At 43.7% G+C, this 14,445-nt stretch overlaps 4 protein-coding genes across 5 annotated transcripts in view; 2 read left to right on the forward strand and 2 right to left on the reverse strand.

Annotated features, from left to right (window-relative positions):
* Positions 1-2,277, forward strand: part of gemin5 (gem (nuclear organelle) associated protein 5) — a 16,141-nt gene extending 13,864 nt beyond the window's left edge. The window contains exons 25-28 of the mRNA XM_014004078.1: positions 294-456; positions 600-957; positions 1,082-1,169; positions 1,958-2,277. Coding sequence (XP_013859532.1) covers positions 294-456; positions 600-957; positions 1,082-1,169; positions 1,958-2,122 — 774 coding nt within the window. The 3' untranslated portion in view covers positions 2,123-2,277. The remainder of the gene's footprint in view (positions 1-293; positions 457-599; positions 958-1,081; positions 1,170-1,957) is intronic.
* Positions 2,278-2,319: 42 nt separating this feature from the next.
* Positions 2,320-6,175, reverse strand: cnot8 (CCR4-NOT transcription complex, subunit 8; the record flags this gene model as incomplete). Its single annotated transcript, XM_014004080.1, is given in 7 exon segments — positions 2,320-2,982; positions 3,977-4,087; positions 4,173-4,317; positions 4,504-4,665; positions 4,755-4,948; positions 5,035-5,239; positions 6,039-6,175. Coding segments are annotated over 6 exon segments (858 nt in total). The 3' UTR covers positions 2,320-2,853.
* Positions 6,176-6,790: 615 nt separating this feature from the next.
* On the reverse strand, positions 6,791-11,084 carry fam114a2 (family with sequence similarity 114 member A2). The gene is made up of 14 exons (XM_014004079.1): positions 10,870-11,084; positions 10,192-10,401; positions 9,985-10,084; positions 9,690-9,791; positions 9,492-9,613; positions 9,291-9,425; positions 8,799-8,963; positions 8,606-8,729; positions 8,447-8,532; positions 8,291-8,374; positions 8,082-8,206; positions 7,942-8,014; positions 7,749-7,802; positions 6,791-7,270 (listed from the first exon to the last, which is right to left on the reverse strand). Exons 2-14 carry the CDS (start codon positions 10,387-10,389, stop codon positions 7,169-7,171), a joined length of 1,470 nt encoding a protein of 489 aa, XP_013859533.1. The 5' UTR covers positions 10,390-10,401; positions 10,870-11,084; the 3' UTR covers positions 6,791-7,168.
* Positions 11,085-11,709: 625 nt separating this feature from the next.
* Positions 11,710-14,156, forward strand: LOC106514684 (microfibril associated protein 3). 2 transcript variants are annotated; one of them, XM_014004082.1, is made up of 3 exons: positions 11,710-11,811; positions 12,244-12,496; positions 12,599-14,156. In XM_014004082.1, exons 2-3 carry the CDS (start codon positions 12,274-12,276, stop codon positions 13,261-13,263), a joined length of 888 nt encoding a protein of 295 aa, XP_013859536.1. In that variant the 5' UTR covers positions 11,710-11,811; positions 12,244-12,273; the 3' UTR covers positions 13,264-14,156. The 2 variants fall into 2 exon arrangements, with proteins under 2 accessions (XP_013859536.1, XP_013859537.1); XM_014004083.1 differs by having other exon boundaries at positions 12,602-14,156.
* Positions 14,157-14,445: the final 289 nt, after the last annotated feature.

Below are 14,445 nucleotides of genomic sequence, written 5' to 3' on the forward strand. Positions count from 1 at the left end.
AATTAAAATATAAAACACGAGGTAAATATATTTTTAATTTATTTGGGAATTTTAATTGTATTTATTTATTTAAATGTTCATTTATCTATTTCAGCTTTTATTTCTAATGATGTCAGTGTTGGTCCTCCATACTGCAGAACATGAAGAGGTATTTCAGTGACTGAATCAGGTGTGTTGGAGCAGGAAACATGTAAAACATGTAGGGCTGRGGCCCTCCAGAACCAGGATTGCCCACCCCTGCCATAACCTGTCCCCTTAGACATCTTCAGTGGAGGTTTTGTGTCTGTCCTCAGGTCCTGCTGTACTGCTCGGTCCACCTGACCCGGGCTCTGCTCAGCTGCTTCCTGGACCARGCTGGACAGGTGGTCTCAGAGCTGTGGCAGGCGGCGGCCTGGCTCAGAGACACGGGACACTTCTGTGCGTCTGCAGAGTTCTGCAGGCTGCTGTTCCCTGACGGTACGCCGTTCTGTTGGGCTTTTATTTTTGTAGGATTGAACAGGAAGTGAAGCGTCAGGCAGTTTTGTTGAAAAGAACGTGTTTCAAACATCAGATTTCTGCGTTCATTAAACAAACAACTAACGAGGCGCTCTGTCTCTCAGGGGACGTGGGTGTCTTCTCCAGGAAACGGTCCAAAACGCTCCACCTCACAGGAGGAGCAGCCGAGGCCACGGCCAGCAGCCTGCAGGCGTTCGTCTGCTACCACCGTCTGTACGAACGCTGGTGGAGCCGAGACGAGCTGAGGGACGATTCGACACCAGGACCATCAGGATCTGAGGATGGTGATGTGTCCGTCCTTTTGTCTGAGCCGCACGCCGTCTGCCAGGCGGCGCAGAGATCAGTCAGAGAGGTCCAGGAGAGGCTGACCGCCATGGTCCAGCAGCACAGCCGGGCCCAGGGAGGACAGCAGGACTCTGAGGACCAGCGTCCACAACAAGCATCATCAGATGATCAGAACCGGTGAGGCTCCAGTCYTTCACTCGTTTCTCCAACATTTAGTTTTACTCTGAAAACACTGAACCTGATGAGTTTCAGCTCACGGTTGATGAAACATCCTCCTGATGCTGACGGTTGTTTCTTTCAGCTCTGAGAACCWGGAGACTTTTCTGTCTTTGTCCTCCAAGATGTCCAAACACCAAGCAGAACTGGCTGAGCTGCCGGACTCCGTCAAGGTAAAACATTCATCAACATTCTCTGTGAACGTAGTAACTATCCTACCTGTTGTAGATCTGACAGGAGTGAAGAGCTAACAGAATTATTTAAAGGGATCCATGATTAGTTGTAACTTTAGACTTTATTTAATAAACATTTATTTTAACTGTAAAATAAAGACTGTAAAAATACTGTAGGATGTTCAGTTTTGTAAATTTTTAAAAATATATTAACACACAAAGCATTCTGGGTAAATGATGACGTGGATAGGTCCTCGGTGCGAGGCTGCTAGCGAGCTATATCCACCCTGAAGGTTAATCTTGGACAATATCTGATGATCGACTCTTTTAAATGAAACCAGAGAGCGTTGACAGAGAGGAGAAGGTAGAAATGACTCAGCCTGGAACTGAAAATATGGATGGAGGACAACAGAGCTGCTTCATGGAGGAACAACCTCAGATTAGCCTGTTAGCTTTAGCACCAACGCTATCACCATATATATGTATTAGCTCAGCGCTACACATTCTCCTCTCGTCACTGAGGTCCTCCATCCACCTGACAGAGAGGGGAACACAAAAATGACTCAGCCTGTAACTGAAAATATAGATGGAGGACCTCAGTTTAGCTTGTTTGTCGCACTAGCGCCAAGCTAATATATATGTCTGTGCTAAAGTTATCAGGCTAAGCTGAGCAGGCTAAACAGCAGCTTAAAGTTTATATCATTAGACGCTGAGCTGAACTCAGCTGCTTCGTTACGTTTGAGTTAAAGTTCCGGGTCTGAACCGGTCCACACCTCTTTATCTTCCAGATGTTTCCTCAGCCAGATGTGTTGGAGTGCTGCCTCGTCCTCCTGCACATCAGCAGAGCGTCCTCCGTCTCCGACGTCCTCCAGCAGCGGGCCAAGGATCTGCTCCTGAAACATGGAACCGGTCCTCGGATCAGGAAGGCCTCGCGGCCGTTCCTCTCAGACTGAATAAACAAACTGAACCGGACTGAGGTTTAACTGAGCCGACGGGTCGGGTCAGAACACCAGAACCTTAAAGGATGATAGATAGCGTCATGATATTTAAAATAAATCTTCCAGGGTTAAAACGTTAAGCTGACCTGAAATAAAATCATGTTTTTTAAGAGTTTGTGGATTAAATAAATAAATAAAAAAAACTAAATCCATTGAAAATACAAAACAATTTAATGTCCAAGTGTTGAAAACAAAGCAGGAAGTAAAAACAGGAAGCAGAACATGTGAAACGGGCCGCGGAGTGTGGTGAGAACATGCGCGACGAAGCGGCTCAGCCTGAGCTCCCTGCGGTGTGGAATGAGTTAAAACAGTTTTATTTTCATCAGAAGTTTACACTTTAATGTGCACGCCCTTCCAGCATCAACACAAATTAAATCTCTGCAGAAACAAAAAGAAACYGAGGAGGAGAGTCTGAACTGAAGAGTCTAAAATCACAGTAAGATGCAGGAGCTGCTCGCTTCCTGGAACTGATGCTGGAAAAGCAAAATTTCATAAAAAAACAAAACTAGTCCAACTGTCTGGTCTTAAAATTGGATTTTAAAAAAAGAGACGGGTCGAACCGCTGCCGGGGTCCGCTCTCCTCCACGAGTCCACCGGAGAGCTGCCGGGCTCGGAGGGATTCGGTGACGAGGGAGCGGGAACCCGTTAGGTTTAAAAACGAGCCGAGCCGGGCCGGGCCGACGGGGTCAGTGCTTGTTGTTGGTCTCCTCTGGTCCCGAACTGGACAGGCCGTTCTGGGGTTGGCTGGAGCCCGAGCCCAGGCCGTAGAGTCTGCCACAGTACTTTGCATCATCGATGTTGTCTTCAAAAAACAACTGAAACAAACAACGAAGGAAAGGTTTACGATGAAGCAGGGTCAACCAACGATGACATCATTCAAACTATTAAACCGTTTTCTGTAACGATGACATCATTCAAACTATCAAACCGTTTTCAACCAACGATGACATCATTCAAACTATTAAACAGTTTTCTGCAACAATGACATCATTCAAACTGTTAAACCGTTTTCTGCAACAATGACATCATTCAAACTGTTAAACCGTTTTCTGCAACAATGACATCATTCAAACTGTTAAACCGTTTTCTGCAACGATGACATCATTCAAACTGTTAAACCATTTTCAACCAACGATGACATCATTCAAACTATTAAACCGTTTTCTACAACGATGACATCATTCAAACTGTTAAACCATTTTCAACCAACGATGACATCATTCAAACTATTAAACCGTTTTCTGCAACAATGACATCATTCAAACTATTAAACCGTTTTCTGCAACGAAGGCACAAACTAAAGGCTGCTGCAGGTTTGAGACTAAATGAAACAGTTTCAGCAGAGAGGCAAAAACATCTCATTGTGGTCTGGTTTTCCTAAAACTGAAGCTAAAATATCATTTTTGTTGTATTTTTTGAAGCCAGCGTCTCTGAACTCGTGACATGGAGATACACTCTTAAGCCCCTCCCATTTCACCAACAGGCTGTCAATCAGCGTCACACTCTTAATAAAGGCTTAAAGTAACATGAAAACTGGACACGGCAGAGTAAGAGCTCCATAAATCAAAAAGTAAACACTTTGAATTTCTCTGAGGTGTATTTTTATTTTTTTTTAGTCTGGAAAATGATCCATTCCTTTACGTGGAGGGGCYGGGCTTAATGGCTGTGCTGTGAGGGGGCTCTTGTCTTTTGTGGCTTCATCTTGCAGCTGCTGGTCTGGTCTCTAGTTATAATAAACATTAATGGTTCAAAACAGTTTAAAATAAAYAAGAAAATGAAAATGAAGCACAGGTGTGAATCTTTACGCACCTCTTTCATCCTGAAGAAAGCCATCCCTGTGAGCAACGAGTCTGATCCAGCCTGATGCTGCCGTCCGATCCGCTTCAACTCCAGCTGGTCCGCTACTTCCTGCAGCCCACCCTGCACACACACACACACACAAACACACCGCTGGTTAATAACTCATGTTTAACTCCAGGACCGTGTGCGATTCCTTGCAGCACACCTTTAAACTCTTACAACTCTTCATCAAGTATTTGACGTCGTAGATGGCAGGAAAGAACAGGTTGAGGATCTGAAAGAAGTCGTGCTCCTCTTCAGGAAGCCGAGCGTCCGTCAGGAGCTTCACCAGGTAGCCGAAGTCGTAGCCACTGAGCGGGAAAACAAGAAAAACACTTTAAATATTGGCTCTGACAGACCCAGAGCTGTCCTGATTACATTTAGACCAGGAGAATAAAACAGGTTTGAGGTTCAGTTCATCATCATTTCTGACGTTTAATAGAAAAGGTGTTGAACACTCTTTACTCTTCAAAAAGGTGATTTTGAGCCTGACACACCTGTGGAAGGAGAGCCACTTGACGTTTTCACACAGCACCAGGCCCGAGGTCATGAGGAGCTCAGCAAAGTAAAGCGTGTCGATGCCTTCCTCTTCGTGTTTTTTAAACTGCAGGCCCGAGTTCTGCAGCAGGTCTATGGAGTCCTGCGAGTACATGTCCTCTCTGTGGGGAGGAACAACAAACCTGAACAACTGCCGGCACCACTTTATGTGAGGTGGGCTGAGTGGAAGCAAGCCCTGAGCTCCACCTACGTCAGGTTGAACTTGAAGTTGAACTGCCACGTGGTCGTGTTCGGAGGATAGTCCCCGTCCTCGTTCATGAACGTCAGGCCCAGCTGGATGATCTTCAGYAGGTCCACGTTGCACCGGAGCAGCTGGTACTGGTAGTCCACCGTGCTGCGAAACTCCCCGATCGGTCGCACCACCACCCCGGGGAACTCCGTGTCCTTGTGGGGGGGAGACATCCACGCACCGTCTCACTGTGTGAACGTGTTAAAGCCTAAAACAGAACCACGGCTGCGGCGCTGCTTACCATGGCCACYTAGTTGTAGCTCTGAATGACCTGCCGGATCTTCCTCATCTCCTCCTCCACGTTGCTCGCCCAGACRTCACAGATGATCTGACTGGAGTCCTGAAGTGCTGCCGGCATGTTGGCGGGTCGGGCGAGGAGCTGGAGTCCCAACAGTCCTGCAGCGTCAGGCGGGGGGTGGGGGGAGCACAGCGGGGGGAAAAACAATCTGGAACAAGATTGAAAGATGCAGGAGAGTAAATCACACAAATACAGTGTTGTATAAAGTGATACTTGAGTAAAAGTACAAATATCATAAAATTACTCTGGTAAAAGTTCAAGTCTCCTTTAGGAATATTACTTGAGTAAAAGTCTTAAAGTATCTGATATTTTTTGTACTTAAGGTAATTATCAAAAGTAAATTTCTGACTTAAGTATTTCTCAGATTAAAACAGTTCCAGATAAACATGAATATTCCTGGATTTATCACTGTGAGGTTGTTTACTTAAATTTGCTTTGTTTACACACTAATGCCAGTTTGTACACTTTAATATTTAAACATACAAWCAATCATTCATCTTTATTAAAACAATTTTAGTGTAATTATCAACAAAACAAGACGTAAAACATAAAAGTACACCTGTCCTGACGGGATAGTCTTACATCTTGTCTTTGTTGTTATCACGACAACTCGAGGAACACATTTTATCAGCTACAGATTATAAACATTTCACCTGACTAACAGCTGGATGCATTTAAGAACAGGTGGCAAAATGTTATTTAAAGATGATAAATTAAAGATTTCGTGTCTGCCCGAATCCAAACATCAACAAACGAGACAGGAACTAGCGGGAAGCTAGTTAGCATCAAAGCTAACCCTCGCGCTGTCACGACACTTATTTACGGCCGCGCGAGCCAAGGCTTCATTAAATCCACACAGATTTTAACTTATTCATGTCTTATTTCAGCTCCGGTTGGCAGAACGAGTCAAACGTAAGAGCGGGGAAAGAATAAACTCCAGATTTTACCTGAAAGTTTCCCTGTGGACCCTGACAGGCTAATGATAATAAAGCTTTTTCCGTAGTTGTTCCTTCTGCTGTTCGCCGCCTCCAGCGGCCGCAGCGCCCCCTGCTGCACCGGAAGTTGTGTTACAACTCAAACAAACACCACCGGGTCACTGCAGACAGAACTTCCCATTTGGACAATACTGATAAATTAAACTTAAGTTAAATCATATAAATTCTTCTAATATGGCATAAATAAATAAATAATAAATAAATAAATAAATGCAGATCTTGCTCTAGTATTTCTGTAAAGATAAATGATTTGAACTCCTATTAAACCCAGAGTACTCTTGTTCAAACATTAATTGAATCATAAATAATCWTTTTTTTTACGTTGCATTAATAATTCTTTGTTTATAGTTTTGACTTTTGAAATAGTTTTATCTGTTTTAATCACGTTCTTTCTCCTACTGCTTTCTATTTTCTCATTTTTAATGTGATTGATAAAAAAGAAGTGCAAATCATATKATCTGATCCAAAAATACTCAACTTATAAATCTGTTCTCAGCTGTTAAACAATTATAAAATGGTTGCAAAACTGAATGTCATTCCTTTAATTATTCAGTTTTTGGTCATTCAGAGCAAATTTCCAAAAAAATACAAAATATTTCACGTAATATTTATCATATTGTTTTATTCTTAGTGTCATTTTTAGAACCCATTTTATTCCACATTAGAAAAATAAGCAAAGAAAACAAGTTGTACGTAAAAATTAATGTGTTTTGTTCAAACAGGTGATTTATTTCTTTGTGAATTATTAAATCAAAGTGTTTTTTTTCAACCAGGTGTTTGAGGCGAGTTAAAAAGGTTAAAAATGAAACAATGAGCTGGTTCCTGGTTTTATTTCCTGTGTTTGTCTCAGAAGCTGGCAGGTCCAGATACATTTAACAGATCCTCTACAGCTCCTCACAGATAAAACAAACATTAACACTGACACAAACCTGCTTCTCCTTCCACACTTCATGATACTTGTTTTACATCTCACAGGACAAGTCCATAAAAGCTGTTTAAAAGTTACAAAACGATGAGCAGGGAGTCTGACTCCAGGCGTCATGGCAGCAGCAGCAGAGGAGGTCACAGGTGGGGTCACCTGCTCACTGCTCCGAGGACCCGGACCTCCTCTGGATGTGGGAGATCTCCAGGATGGGCAGGAGGAGCTGGAAGGCGTCCTGGATGTAAGACGCACTGTTGGACGCCTGAAAGAGACAAAGATTTATTAACGTCAGTTTCACTGATGACAGTGTCGTCTGTGGTTCACCTGGACAAACAGGTAAGAACAGCTGTAGAGTTCTTTGGTGGGTTTATTAAAAATAAAAAAATCTGAGGACATTTTTTTGTCCTAAACAACTGTGGAGCTATGGACAACTTCCTGTTGACTAAACTTCCTGTTGACTAAACACCTGTTGACTGAACTTCCTGTTGACTAAACACCTGTTGACTAAAATTCCTGTTGGCTAAACACCTGTTGACTGAACTTCCTGTTGACTAAACACCTGTTGACTAAAATTCCTGTTGGCTAAACACCTGTTGACTGAACTTCCTGTTGACTAAACACCTGTTGACTAAAATTCCTGTTGGCTAAACACCTGTTGACTGAACTTCCTGTTGACTAAACACCTGTTGACTAAACTTCCTGTGGAGCTATGGACAACTTCCTGTTTTAAAAGCACAAACCTCAAGAAAGACTCCAGTTATCAGTGGGTTCAGGACGTCTCCCTTCTCAGTGCTCTGAAAACAGATTCAAACAACAAACATAAACAAAAACAAAGTGTTCAGAACATAAACACACTAACCGTCAGCAGAAATGATTTAGTTTGGTTTGTTAATGTAACTCAGAGGAGAACTGAGCAGCTGTTTGTGTTTTTACCCCCGCTGTGGTCAGACAGGAAGTGAACTTCTTGGACAGCAAGGAGATTTCTTTACACAGGACCACCGTTATCCTGAAGACACACACAGTTAATGTGACAGGAAGACGTCTCCGAACAGGAAGTGTGTGTCTGTCCTCACTGGGAGAGGGCGGCGGCCTCGGTGCTGCCGGTGGAGAACAGGATCATCTCAGCCAGTTTGTGGAACAGCTCGATGGATCGGGCCGTCAGCTGGGCCAGACTCCTGATGGCCGCCGCGTGAACCTCCTGATGACGTCACAGAGAGAAGYACCGTCACAAACCCACAGAACATGATGATTACAGGATGTTTCCTCTGGAAGGTCCACTRGCCTCTACAGAACTTGTCTTCTTCAGCTCTTCATCGCTCTGAGGTGCGTTCATGTCCCGGAGCGTGGCGCAGGTGTCCCTGCAGGCCTGTTGGAGGACAGACAGGACACTGTGAGCACAAAACCCAGGGAGCGCCTCCACTTCCTGTTTGTGCATCACCTTGTTGAGTTTGTCAGCCGTGGCAGAAACACTCAGACCTTCCAGGGCTTCTGTTAGCTCCTTCTCAAACTCTGCTCCGTCTGCATCTGGACCCAGAAAACACCCGAGCCTTTCATCCAACACGTTCCAGGAGTTTGACTTGAATCAGGACGTCTTTACCTTTGCTCTCGTCCACCTCCTCCTCGTCAAACTCCACCATGGAGAAGGAGTCTTTGATCCGGTCCAGCTGGTCCCTGAGCTCCAGCAGCTGGTCTCCTGACAGAGTGGTCAGCACCGACTTCACCTGAACACACGTCTGATCCGTTAGCGCCACAGAAGCTCTGGCAGGAGGCGTGTCTGATAAGAACTGCACCTTCAGCTCACTCTCTCTGGACAGAAGCTCCAGAGCCTCCAGGTGGGACAGACCCTGGAACTCATCGAACATCATCCCGTAGTGTGCCACCACCTTCTTCTCCGAGTCGGAGGAATCCTGGTCTGTCGTCTGCAGCTCCTCGCGCTCCTTGGCCTCCCGCAGCACCTGAGGAACCAACAAAACCTGCTTTTATTCACACCTGAGGCTCCTGTAGACCAAGGTTCGAATAGTTTGGATTTTTCATTATAGGTTAGTTTGATTTGTTCTGACATTTTTCTTTTAGTTCAGTTAGTTTTATTTAGTTTTTACAGTGTATTTGATAGTTTTTATTACGTTATTATAGCATTTTTAATGCTTAGTTTTAGTTTGTTTTAACAAACATTTGATAAACAAGCTTTAACATCTTAATGTTAATTAAAGCACCCACAGAGCGGGGACACCTGAGTGGAAGCGACCAACAGGACGATCAGATGATGAAAACTTGTTGCCCACCTGAGACAGAGTGGCGTTCCTGTTCATCAGACCCTTGGTCTTCTTAAAGCCCGGGTCACCCTCCGCGATCACGTCCATCGTCTTCTTCCCGATGAACTCCAGAGCGTCCAGACCTCCGGTTATCACCGTCTTCCCCTGAGGAGAGGTTAGGTTTGTTAATCCTGTCGCTGCCGGACAGCGGGCGCCGTGACGCCTCCTCACCGTGGTCTGGACGGCGCTGGTGAGAGACGACAACATCCCCATGGCGCTCCCCACTGCCGACGCCCCGTTGCTCGCGGCTCGCTGCGACTCACCGCCGGACTCTGGACTCGCTCCGGACTCCGCTGCAGGAGAGGAGTCGTGAACGTTTTACACAAACATGAACGACGGAGGCTGTTTCAACCGAACAGCACGGCTCACCCTCCTGCTCCTGCTCGTCTGGAGTCTGAGCCGACAGCTCGGTCGGYCTCGGGATTCCCAGAGACGTCTCTGCCTTCTCTATGACCTGAGTCAGCCCCTGGCCTGGACACAGTCAGGTTTCATTTAACTCAAACATTTAAATAAATAAAATTAAAAGCATCAGAAGATAATAAAATACCTCACAGTGGATTAAAAGTCTATTTTAGTCTAATTTAAAATCTATTCTGTAGCACACGAGGAGCTAAAACCAGGGGAATGCTTTGTACAAAGAGGACTTGCAGTAATAAACACTCACCCACGGTGGCCACAGTAGTCGTTGCTGTGGTCAGAATGGATTTGCCCCAGCTGCCCCAGTAGCCCCACCCACCCTGAGACACAGTGGACTCGCTGGGCATCTGTCCGAGAGCAGGTGAGGAAAGAAAACAGATTATTCTCCACACTAAATTGTCTTTTTCTCAGTCTGCTGTCCAACATTTTCTCCCCACACATGGGGGTCCTCTACCTTTGCCGGCTGCTCCTCTCTGGGCTTCTCCTCGGCTTCGGCTGCCGTTTTCCTCCTGGCCTTCCTCGTCGGGGACACGTCGGTGGAGACGACAGGCGAGGACGGGGAGGAGCTGTCCGGTGTCTCAGCAGGAGGAGCACCTTTCAGCTCGTCCTCCCTTCCTTCAGCTGCTGCTCGAGAGGCTTCGCTGTTCGACATCTCACAGCATCCCTGCAGAACCAGACCCCAAATCACTGTTAGTCTGATAACTTTACTACAAACTGTGACTACTGAGAGCTTTAAACTGATTCAGATTGAAGCCTCTGATGACACAATGGAGCTAGAAATGACATTTCTCATATTTGTCAACATGGAGGGAGCAGTCTGGTACAAAATACAGCTATGACGTTTCAAATACATATATAATGTACTATAGAGTATTTATGTTCCACCTACACAGTATGTTTACGTGAAAGTACAAAGTCCTAAACACAACACACACGTGTAACACAAACCAGCAGCTCAGATTGACTCTGATGATCTGCAGCGTCTTTATTTAGTACTAAAATATACTTTGATATAAACAGTTTAACTGAGATTAACATCAGTGTAAAGTTCAGATAATTTACCAAGAATTAACAGTCAGATAAAACAAAATAACCTGACATTATAACCTAAGAGTCTTCTCTGTAAACTTACCTTTAAGTCTTGATGTTAGCAGTTAGCTTACTTTTTCCTGTTTCCGTCCCGAAACCGAACAGAGTAATTATACTCTTTATTATAGTTTATACTTGTGTAACTAAATATATTTAATGTCTCTGATATGAAGCTAAATGTTTCGTGTTTTCTTGTTTCTTCTCTCGTCCAACAAGATTAGCCACGTCACATTTTGTTTACAAAGGTTGTAGCTGAAGCTGAGCTGCGTGAATCACAGGAAGCACCAGTTCCGTTTATAACCTTCAAAATAAAACACAATCTTAAAAATTTTAATGTTAAAAAATATTTTAAAGGTTTTATTTGAACTAAGCATGAAATAAATAATAATAATTTTAAGTTTTTGTAATTTATGTGATAATAAACCCCTTAAAAAGAATTTCAAATGTTTTTAATCTGTACGTTTCTCATGTTTGAAATTTATTTTGAAAGACTCACTCAAATCTCCTTACGGCCACTTGATCAAAATGAAAAAGACACTTCCGGAAGTTTCAAAATAAGATGCATTTGAAGTAAACAAAGAAGACGATGAATAATAAAAAGATGAAGTCTAACAAAACAGCAGTTTAGTTATTTTACGTTGTACCAAATATAAYTCATTTAATTCATATTATTTATTTATTATTGTAATTCAACTTTTTTCCAAGCATTGCAAAAATTATGATAAAATACAAATAATAAATATAAGCACAATTATAAAACGACATTATATTTGTTTTTATTATACAGTTTAAACCTATTATCATTCATATTTAAAGCTTTTTGTTTTGTAATAATAAACAAGCCCCGCCCACTGAGTCACCTGAACCAGGAAGACASCAGAGCACACTTTAATAACTCCGCACTGAAACTTCTCCGATTCACAACAACTGTTTGATTTTGACGTGTGTTGAGGTTTAATGTTAAAGATTGTTCTGTCAGCACCAGGTGAGCATATTTAAGACAAACACTGGGATATTTCAGGATGCTTACTCAGCATTAAACCTGTGACAGAAACAAACTGAATCCTGATTAAAATGTCTGTTTTTTTTATAGTTAATGTTTTTATCTGCAGTTACAGGCRGAGTTTGACTTGTTAGTTTCTGTTGTTTTCACTTTTGTTCCTGAACATGTTTTACTTGTACAGTTAATACTTTGAGGAGTTTAATGAATAATGAGGAACTTATATGTTAAAAACCATTAAAATAAAGGCTTGTATTTATTATGGTATATTGTTTTATTTTTGAAACTTTGAATTTCCAGATAGAGAGTTTCTGTTTGTATTTTCTTCAGTAGTCTGAGCTGTTTGTGGGGATGGATGTTACAGATCCAGCAGATACAGGTGAGAGGTCAGAGCGTCTAACTCTTCCTGTTCTGCAGGTCCGTCTGCTCTGAATGTAAGGAGAGAAGATGCACCRGTCTCTGATCGTCACCATGCTGCTGTTGGCCCGCTGCTCTGGAGCTCACAACCAATCAGAAGCTGTTTCCCTCCTGCAGCTGGATGCTCTGCCCTCCAGCAGGTCCGTGGTGGTGAAGGAGGGGTCCAACACGCTGATAGAGTGCAACGTGACCGGAGAGCCGGACGAGGTCAGGTGGTTTAACACTAAAGGACCCCTGGTGGCAGGTGGTGCAGGTAAACGTTTCATCTCAGCATGTTTTCCTTTGGAAACTGTCGATGCTGTTGTTCCAGGTGTTTTATTTTGAAAAGTTAATTAGCTTTACATTTGGTCTTGAGGAGGAAAGTGGCAGATCCATGAGAATGGTGACCTGAACATCACGGCGGTTTCCTTCGAGGACCGCGGTCGGTACACCTGCGTGGCGTCCAGCGGCGCCGGCCCGGCGGGGAACTACACGGTGACGGTGCGCGTGGCGTACACCCACAGCGGCCTGGGGCTGTACTTCGTCATCGTGTGCCTGGTGGCCTTCACCATCACCATCATCCTTAACGTGGCGCGCCTCTGCATGGTCAACAGCCACCTGAAGGAGATGGAGCGGGCCATCAACGAGTTCTTCCTCACCGAGGGCGCCGAGAAGCTGCAGCGGGCCTTCGAAGTGGCCAAGCACATCCCCATCGTCACCTCGGCCAAGACGGTYGAGTTCGCCCGGGTCACYCAGTTCAAGACCATGGAGCTGGCCCGGCACATCGAGGAGCTGGCCCGCAGCATCCCCCTGCCGCCGCTCATCCTCAACTGCAGGATGTTCGCAGACGACACCGCAAACCCGGAGTCTGACCCGGCTGTGGCGTCCGGCAGCAGGAAGGTTTTAGGACRGTCTGAGGAAGAGGCAGGAGCAGTGCTGTCCAGTGACGGTGGAGGAAACGAGCTGTTGCTTCACGCTGGTGAGGAGGAAAAGACCGGCTCTGCTTCAGGAACAAAGATCTTCTATGAGAGCGACGCGTGAAGCAGAACCACGATTTATTTAAAGAAACATGTCCAAAAACTGTTCCAGATCCAGAGTCCAGGACTCAGTTTTCGTTCAGAACAAGACTAAATCTCATTAATTTAAGATCCAGTCTTCGTCCTATGAGTGAGTAGGGTCACACAACAAGATTGGACATTTTATTTTAATTACAAGAATGAAGTCGTAGTATTATGACTTTAATCTTAAAATATTACGACTTTARTCTRYTAATAAAATAATAATCTTGTTGTGTGACTCTAATCCTGCGTCGTATCATCCTGCACCAGGACAGAACTCAGACCTGACAAGTTTGTTTCAGGTGTGGAAAAACACTCAGAGTTACTTCCTTCATTGTTGTTGTTATTTATAAACTGTCTGTCTGTTAGCAAAATATCTAAAAGAGGACTGATTTGAATCAATGATTCAAGATGGCCGCCGCAGCTAACTGACCTTAGCAAACATAAAATGACTTGACGGTGACTTGATGTCATTTTGGAGCTGAATGCTGCTGTGGTAGTAGCTGATGGTCATACGTAACGTGAGTGGGTGATATTCATTCCTGATGTTGTTTTGTTTTTGTTGTCAGCTTCTGTACAGAAAACATTTTGTTTTTCTTCACCAGACTCGATCAGATCGTCTCGTTATTTATTTATTGTTCAGGTTTTTAAAAAAAAACAACTTAAATCAACACAAAATGTGAATTCAGAAGAAAAACCAAAGTTTTCACCAAGTTCTGCAGGAAGCATCAATAAACTGCAGGTCTTATTGTTTGGAGAATAATAAATAAATCCAGTTGTTCTGTGCAGAACGTGTCGTTTGTGTGAAAAATGTAACAAGGTGCTCATGAATAAAAAAATGCAGGTTTGATTTATCTTGTTTTGGTTAGAATACAACATTCTTTTGTTTTTGTCTTTGTTTACAGTGACTTTTAGAATCTGTCAAGTCAGAAGAAAAATGCTGAGTCATTAATGATGTCATTTATTATTTAGATTTACACGAACGTGTCAGCACACATGCTCTGTGTCTGCTGCAAAAACAATTTAAAGTGTGACAATTTTTATAGGAGAAACCACAAAAAACATAAAAACAAACTGTTTTTTTCTAATTGTTTGACAGATTTACAATAAAAATATGTGTTGTACAGTATATTGTTCCTGTGTGTGTGTGTGTGTGTGTGTGTGT

The sequence above is a fragment of the Austrofundulus limnaeus genome, unplaced genomic scaffold (genome assembly GCF_001266775.1).
Source record: "Austrofundulus limnaeus strain Quisiro unplaced genomic scaffold, Austrofundulus_limnaeus-1.0 Scaffold21, whole genome shotgun sequence".
Classification (NCBI taxonomy): Eukaryota; Metazoa; Chordata; class Actinopteri; order Cyprinodontiformes; family Rivulidae; genus Austrofundulus; species Austrofundulus limnaeus.